At 41.8% G+C, this 9,187-nt stretch overlaps 1 protein-coding gene across 1 annotated transcript in view; it reads right to left on the bottom strand.

Annotated features, from left to right (window-relative positions):
- Positions 1–185, bottom strand: part of LOC110501280 (collagen alpha-1(XVIII) chain) — a 175,247-nt gene extending 175,062 nt beyond the window's left edge. Inside the window, exon 1 of the mRNA XM_021578715.2 lies at positions 15–185. Coding sequence (XP_021434390.2) covers positions 15–25 — 11 coding nt within the window. The 5' untranslated portion in view covers positions 26–185. The remainder of the gene's footprint in view (positions 1–14) is intronic.
- Positions 186–9,187: the final 9,002 nt, after the last annotated feature.

A 9,187-nucleotide genomic window follows, 5' to 3' on the forward strand; every position in this document is an offset into this window, starting at 1 on the left:
GAATAAAAAAATACCTCATTTCCATCTCTGTTTTGGTAGTGACCAAGTTCAAAGGCTACATGTGATTTCTGGGCAAATAAATGTAAAACTTTTCGCTATTTCCCTGGTCCCCCACGATTGATTCCAAGCCGGTTGAACAGCTGATGCTCGGCTGTCGGCTCTGCTGGTTACAGAGAAAATTGTGGGAGAGAAAAGTGACCTACATAATCTGACAAAGGAGAATCCTTCTGGGTCCTAAAGAATGTTATTTTCTGTCTGTAGGGGCCTTCTGCGTCTTCTTCTTCAATGAGGTTTAGTGGCGGTTGGCATCCAATAAATGTTGCATTACCACCACCTATTTATTACACTGTAGTATAACTCCCTTACACCACTTAACACACCCTGTAACTCTTCTGTTGAAAAGTCTCGCACACCCGAAAAAACCTCTGCAGCTGCGACAAATGCCTCAATTTTCTGCAATTTACGTTATGTCCCTGCAGTACAATTTTTAACCATTGCTATAAATGCTAAAAATCCAATCTTACTGAAACATACAGTCGGCCAAAAAGTATTTAGTCAGCCACCAATTGTGCAAGTTCTCCCACTTAAAATGATGAGGCCTGTAATTTTCATCATAGGTACACTTCAACTATGACAGACAAAATGAGAGAAAACAAATCCAGAAAATCACATTGTAGGATTTTTAATGAATTTATTTGCAAATTATGGTGGAAAATAAGTATTTGGTCAATAACAAAAGTTTATCTCAATACTTTGTTATATACACTTTGTTGGCAATGACAGAGGTCAAACGTTTTCTGTAAGTCTTCACAAGGCTTTCACACACTGTTGCTGGTATTTTGGCCCATTCCTCCATGCAGATCTCCTCTAGAGCAGTGATGTTTGGGGGCTGTTGCTGAGCAACATGGACTTTCAACTCCCTCCAAAGATTTTCTATGGGGTTGAGATCTGGAGACTGGCTAGACCACTCCAGGACCTTGAAATGCTTCTTACGAAGCCACTCCTTCGTTGCCCGGGCAGTGTTTTTGGGATCATTGTCATGCTGAAAGACCCAGCCACGTTTCATCTTCAATGCCCTTGCTGATGGAAGGAGGTTTTCACTGAAAATCTCACGATACATGGCCCCATTCATTCTTTCCTTTACACGGATCAGTCGTCCTGGTCCCTTTGCAGAAAAACAGCCCCAAAGCATGATGTTTCCACCACATGCTTCACAGTAGGTATGGTGTTCTTTGGATGCAACTCAGTATTCTTTGTCCTCCAAACACGATGAGTTGAGTTTTTACCAAAAAGCTATATTTTGGTTTCATCTGACCATATGACATTCTCCCAATCTTCTTCTGGATCATCCAAATGCTCTCTAGCAAGTCCCTGGCGGCGTAGTGTGTTACTGATGGTAGGCTTTGTTACTTTGGTCCCAGCTCTCTGCAGGTCATTCACTAGGTCCCCCCGTGTGGTTCTGGGATTTTTGCTCACCGTTCTTGTGATCATTTTGACCCCACGGGGTGAGATCTTGCGTGGAGCCCCAGATCGAGGGAGATTATCAGTGGTCTTGCATGTCTTCCATTTCCTAATAATTGCTCCCACAGCTTATTTCTTCAAACCAAGCTGCTTACCTATTGCAGATTCAGTCTTCCCAGTCTGGTGCAGGTCTACAATTTTGTTTCTGGTGTCCTTTGACAGCTCTTTGGTCTTGGCCATAGTGGAGTTTGGAGTATGACTGTTTGAGGTTGTCTTTTATACTGATAACAAGTTCAAACAGGTGCCATTAATACAGGTAACGAGTGGAGGACAGAAGAGCCTCTTAAAGAAGAAGTTACAGGTCTGTGAGAGCCAGAAATCTTGCTTGTATGTAGGTGACCAAATACTTATTTTCCACCATAATTTGCAAATAAATTCATAAAAAATCCTACAATGTGATTTTGTGGATTTTTTCCCCTCATTTTGTCTGTCATCGTTGAAGTGTACCTATGATGAAAATTACAGGCCTCTCTCATCTTTTTAAGTGGGAGAACTTGCACAATTGGTGGCTGACTAAATACTTTTTTGCCCCACTGTATATCACTTGTTGGTTTATCCCTCTGTACTGGTACAGATCTACTACTCACACCACTCCTCTTAGGATCCCTCCCCCTTGACCAGTGGCGATTTTAGTATGTAAATCTTGTTGAATCAAAAAATGGTGGGATGCATGCCAGCAAAGCCACTACACAACACAACACTAAACAATACATTAAATGCCCTATAACGGTGACAAACGGTGCCCACAAACTGTTAGGGCCTACATAAAGCTGTCCCAACAGCAGAGTCCCACCACCTTACCACTGCTACACCTGGCTTTCAGCGGAGCCTTGTCTGGCATCGAAACAGTTCTTTCAGGCTCGTTTACTGCCTTTTAAAAAAACATAGCTGATATTGCTGACTTGCTTAAACAAATGTGGCTTCTACTGACAGTTGAGATGTACAAACTATGGCATAAGGACGAACAGCGATAAGAGGCAATCCGTCATTTCGATTAAGACATTATTGAGCGAGCAACGACGGATGTAGTCAATATAATTATTTGTTCAGCACTTTTGAAAACTACAGAAACAAAATTCAGAACATGGGTCGTTGTTACAGTGTACTTCCTGAACAACAAGTCAGAACTGTAAGATAAATAAAGGGGGCATATAATAAGACAATTAAAACTCATACAATATTCGATGATTACATTTCTCTAAAACAGGTTATAGGCTACATGTGCACCACCAAGTTAGAACAGTAGGCAAAATTAAGAGGTGAAAATAGACCAAATGATTAGGGTGAGGCACATTAAACGCTGTTTGGGTCTTTGCGTGTCAAAAAAGATACATGTCATATAACACTATATGACGTGTTAAATCATATTTTAATTTGACACGTCAAATAACACAATTATATTATATAATGTTGTGTGTACTGAATTTGAATGTGCAAGCCAAGCGCCACCGCTATTATCGATAGCACTGTCAGAGCTGTACAAAAAAGTTGGCAAACAAGCACACACCGGGCCACGAACGAGTATTTGATACACTGCCGATTTTGCAGGTTTTCCTACTCACAAAGTGTGTAGAGGTCTGTAATTTTTATCATAGGTACACTTCAACTGTGAGAGACGGAATCTAAAACAAAAATCCCAAAAATCGCATTTTATGATTTTTAAGTAATTATTTAGCATTTCATTGCATGACATAAGTATTTAATCACCTCCCAACCAGTAAGAATTCCGGCTCTCACAGACCTGTTAGTTTTTCTTTAAGAAGCCCTCCTGTTCTCCACTCATTACCTGTATTAACTGCACCTGTTTAAACTCGTTACCTGTATAAAGGACACCTGTCCACACACTCAATCAAACAGACTCCAACCTCTCCACAACGGCCAAGACCAGAGAGCTGTGGAAGGACATCAGGGATAAAATTGTAGACCTGCAAAAGGCTGGGATGGGCTACAGGACAATAGGCAAGCATCTTGGTGAGAAGGCAACAACTATTGGCGCAATTATTAGAAAATGGAGGAAGTTCAAGATGAAGGTCAATCACTCTCGGTCTGGGGCTCCATGCAAGATCTCACCTCGTGGGGCATCAATGATCATGAGGAAGGTGAGGTATCAGCCCAGAACTACACGGCAGGACCTGGTCAATGACCTGAAGAGAGCTGGGACCACAGTCTCAAAGAAAACTATTAGCAACACACTACGCCGTCATGGATTAAAATCCTGCAGCGTACGCAAGGTCCCCCTGCTCAAGCCAGCGCATGTCCAGGTCCTTCTGAAGTTTGCCAATGACCATCTGGATGATCCAGAGGAGGAATGGGAGGTCATGTGGTCTGATGAGACAAAAATATAACTTTTTGGTCTAAACTCCACTCGCCGTGTTTGGAGGAAGAAGAAGGATGAGTACAACCCCAAGAACACCATCCCAACCGTGAAGCATGGAGGTGGAAACATCATTCTTTCGGGATGCTTTTATGCAAAGGGGACAGGACGACTGCACCGTATTAAGGGGAGGATGGATGGGGCCATGTATCGCGAGATCTTGGCCAACAACCTCCTTCCCTCAGTAAGAGCATTGAAGATGGGTCGTGGCTGGGTCTTCCAGCATGACAACGACCTGAAACACACAGCCAGGGCAACTAAGGAGTGACTCCGTAAGAAGCATCTCAAGGTCCTGGAGTGGCCTAGCCAGTTTCCAGACCTGAACCCAATATAAAATCTTTGGAGGGAGCTGAAAGTCCTTATTGCCCAGCGACAGCTCCAAAACTTGAAGGATCTGGAGAAGGTCTGTATGGAGGAGTGGGCCAAAATCCCTGCTGCAGTGTGTGCAAACCTGTTCAAGAACTACAGGAAACGTATGATCTCTGTAACTGCAAACAAAGTTTTCTGTACCAAATATTAAGTTCTGCTTTTCTGATGTATCAAATACTTGTGTCATGCAATAAAATGCAAATTAATTACTTAAAAATCATACAATGTGATTTTCGGGATTTTTGTTTTAGATTCCATCTCTCACAGATGAAGTGTACCTATGATAAAAATTACAGACCTCTACATGCTTTGTAAGTGGGAAAAGCTGCAAAATCGGCAGTGTATCAAATACTTGTTCTCCCCACTGTATATGTATGTATGTATGTATTTATTTATTTATTTATATTTTTTTGCTAAAACTGTGGGGTTCAAAACAGGTGGGGCTCTGCCCTGAATGACCGGTTGCCACTGCCCATGACCCATCTTACTCTATTTTCTTCACTGCCTCAGCATATGACAACTTCTGCACTACTCCTAACTCAGGAAACTGCAACCTGCCTCTCTCGCCCTGTAGGGGCCTGACTGCATGAGGTGGTCTTCTTTTTTTTCTTCTTTGAGGTTTATTGACAGACTACACTCATAATGTGTAGTGCCGCCACCTGCTGTACGGGGTAGTAAATAATACCCCTAAAATAAAATGTTTTTGATGAACAAATTCATACGAATAAATAAATAATAAATAAAAAACACTAACCAAATTCACGCTACTACCCTGAATTTCAAACAAAAACTCCTTCAGTCGGATTTAAATGTCAGATCCCTACACAGGCTCAGGAACCTGGGAGGGGGAACCTCGTCATTCAGTACTCACTGTAATATTTCAGCCGTAAAGCCTTGGAGAGCCAGAAATCTATTTGCCGCCTTGACAATGATGTATAGCTTTGATTTTTTTTATTAGTTCGAGTAGCACAATTTATCACTTGCGCTATAAACACAATATAAACACAACAAAATCCACCTTCTTCACTTTTAGTGTGTCGGGATCCTACTCCTGCATGGCATTCACTGCAGATTGTGGGACATTCACTAACATCTCTTCTCTATTCACTCCTTCAGCTATTTTCACTGCTCCTCCACATAGGAGACCTTCTGGATGGCCCTGATCCTAGCTCCTGCAACCTCCTTCATCCTTACAGGACACTCCGGGAACTCGGGAATGTAATTACCATCTCTAACGTTCTGGGTGTCGTGAGTGGGAAGTCAGGCGCAGGAAACAGAGAGTTCAATATAGTGCTCTTTTAATGCACACACGGTGAACAACGGCCACCCCACTAAACACTGGGTGCTCAAAACAAATGCCCCAGACACGGGGGGGCGAAAACTGTCCAGCAAACTCCACGAACATAAACCAACACGTTCGTCTACACCAAACACAAAGGTTACAATAATGAATCCCGCACAAAGAAACGGGCGGGCCGGCTGACTAATAAAGCCCAACTAATTACAACAAACTCAAAACAGGTGTAACCAATAAACACATAAGGAGGGGGAGGAAAGAATCAGTGGCAGCTAGTAGGCCGGCGACGACGGCCACGGGAAGGGGACTCGGTCGGAGTCGTGACACCCTCACAATTTCAACAAGATGCTTAATCTGACTCTTCAACACATTTATTCCTTCAACAAACACTTGCCATGGGTCCAATTTTCTTTTACAATTGTAACACTGCAATGGCTTCTGCACATACGGTTTCACCGCAAATCTCACATACCCAAGTTTATATACATTGGGAGAACCACTTCATCAAACAACAGTAAAACCGATAGGCTTATATCTTCTTTCCATCTATCATTCGATTCAAGCAACGTGTGTCTACCATTCCTGGAATGTTTTCCTTAAATCACACGGATTCTTTGTCCAATGAGACACCAGAGTTGACACCTTTCACCGGTGCCCTACTCTGACAATCATAGCTTCCCACATCATACGTTAACATCTTGTAGAGCAACAGAGCTTTCTCCTTTTGCGCTTTGACACACGAAATCAACATCATACCGCTCCTGGTCACTCTGACCAATTCCACTTTATCCAATTCTTCCTTTATCAACTTCGAGACCGCAAACGGGTCACCCAAAAAATCATTCTTGCTCGTGAATCGCACTTTAACCATGAACTCCTGGTCATTTCTAACTTTAGTCCTTCCTACTCCACTCTTCTTCACCATCGTCTACTCATTATCATCAACTGTACTCGTGCCAAGAGAATAGCACAATACTTTCGCTTCCGCCATAGCTTCCAGCTCCTCTGCTTCGTCCAGCTTAGCCTCGTCTTCGATCTGCAAGAGGTGTGCTTGGAATATATTTAATTATATTTTTTAGCACCATTTTTTTTGCTTCTTAAGGATGCTTTGATCTGGATCCTGGAGTGTGTGTTACCCTGATCTGCACTATAAAGCATATGTGAAACATAAACGAATACTGGCCCCAACATACAATGCCTTCAGAAAGTATTCACAACCTTTTGTTTCAGCCTGAATTTGAAATTGATTAAATTGAGACTGTGTCACGAGCCTACACACAATACCCCATAATGTCAAAGTGGAATTCTGTTTTTAGACATTTTTACAAATTCAATAAAAATGAAGAGCTGAAATGTCTATAGTCAATAAGTATTCAACCACTGTTATGGCAGGCCTAAATAAGTTCAGGAGTAAACATGTGCTTAAAAAGTCACATAATAAGTTGCATGGACTCACTAGGTGTACAATAATAGTGTGTAACATGAGTTTCAAATGTATCCAACACAAACAATGATCTGTCGTGCAGTGAAGTTCAACCACAGATTCATCCACAAAGACCAGGGAGGTCCCTCACAAAGAAGGGCACCTTATTAGTAGATGGGTAAAAATAAAAAAGCAGAAATTGAATATCCCTTTAAGCATGCTGATGTTATTAGTTACACTTCGACTAGTGTATCAATACGCCCTGTCACTACAAAGATACAGGTGTCCTTCCTAACTCAGTTGCCAGAGAGCAAGGAAACCACTCAAGGATTTCACCATGAGGCCAATGTTGACTTTAAACAGATACAGAGTTTAATGTCTGTTATAGGAGAAAATGAGGATGGATCAACAATATTGTAGTTACTCCACAATTCTAACCTTATTCACAGAAAGTAGCCTGTGCAGAATACGAATATTCCAAAATATGCATCCTGTTTGAAACAAGGCACTTAAGTAATACTGCAAAAAAAATGTGGCAAAGAAATTAACTTTTGTCCTGAATACAAAGTGTTATGTTTGGGGCAAATCCAATACAACACATTTCTGAGAACCAAACTCCATTTTCAAGCATAGTGCTGGCTGCAAAATGTTATAGATATGCTTGTAATCTTTAAAGACCGGAGAGGTTTTCAGGATAAATATTAAATATTAAATATTGTACAATACAGGTGTGCAAAGATTTCAGACATACCCTGAAAGACTCACAGCTGTAATCGCTGCCAAATGTGTTTCAAACATGTATTGACTCAGGGGTTTGAATAATTATGTAAATGAGATATTTATGTTCTTAATTTTAATTTCCTCGTGAGATTAAGAGCGTTCACACTGTGCTTTAGCAGCTGACAAACACATTTGAATGTGTGGCAGGGCACTTGTCCCACGTCACCAAAGCTGACCCCCAACAACACAAAGCAGGCCTGACAACACAGCATGATACCCCCCCCCCCCCCCACAACACCAATTCAGTGTACACAGCTTAAGATGTGACTCACCTATACGCCATTGAGAAAGCCATCAACATCCACCATGGCTAGATATCATCTGTAGCATCCATTGAAGAGCTTTTGTCTTGTCTGATTTGACCAAATACATATAATTCTAATTAGTTAGGTTTTGTTTTTTAGATAATATTACTAATTTAATCACATTTAAGAAACATTTATTGATGCAAGTATGTATAATAATATAACAATAATATGTTTATATTACATAATAATAACATGTTATGTTAACAATGTAATAGCCAACAATTTCCATCTTGAGTAGATAAAGCCCCTATAGCCTACTTTAGGAACATGGATTACTTAAATATGTTGTTTTCTAACACAAACATTCAATTAATTGTTTGCACAGCCTACACATATTTTGTGTTTGATTGTTAAAATACTGCTTCATCGTAATGTACAATGTGACATTCTATTTGGAGAGTTTCTCCCATTCTTCTCTGCAGATCCCCTCAAGCTCTGCCAAGTTGGATGGGTCTCTCCAAAAGATGTTAGATCGGGTTAAAGTCTGGTCTCTGGCTGGGCCACTCAAGAACAATCAGAGACTTGTCCCGAAGCCACCACTGCATTGTCTTGGCTGTGTGCTTTTGGTCGTTGTCCTGTTGGAAGGTGAACCTTCGCCCCAGTCTGAGGTCCTGAGCGCTCTGGAGCAGGTTTTCATCAAGGATCTCTCTGCACTTTGCACTGTTCATCTTTCCCTCGATCTTTACTAGTCTCCCAGTCCCTGACACTGAAAAACATCCCCACAGCATGGTGCTGCCACCACCATAATTCACCGTAGGGATGGTGCCAGGTTTCCTCCAGACGTGATGCTTGGCATTCAGGCCAAAGAGTTCAATATTGCTTTCATCAGACCAAATAATCTTGTTTCTCATGGTGTGAGAGTCTTTAGGTGCCTTTTGGCAAATTCCATGAGCCTTTTACTGAGGAGTGACTTCCGTCTGGCCACTGTACCATGAAGGCCTGATTGGTGGAGTGCTGCAGAGATTGGTTGTCCTTCTGGAAGGTTATCCCATCTCCACAGAGGAACTATGGAGCTCTTTCAGAGTGACAACTGGGTTCTTGGTCACCTCCTTGACAAAGGCCATTCTCCCCCGATTGCTCAGTTTGGCCGATCAGCCAGCTCTAGGAAGAGTCTT

Source organism: Oncorhynchus mykiss, chromosome 22, assembly GCF_013265735.2.
Source record: "Oncorhynchus mykiss isolate Arlee chromosome 22, USDA_OmykA_1.1, whole genome shotgun sequence".
NCBI lineage: Eukaryota > Metazoa > Chordata > Actinopteri > Salmoniformes > Salmonidae > Oncorhynchus > Oncorhynchus mykiss.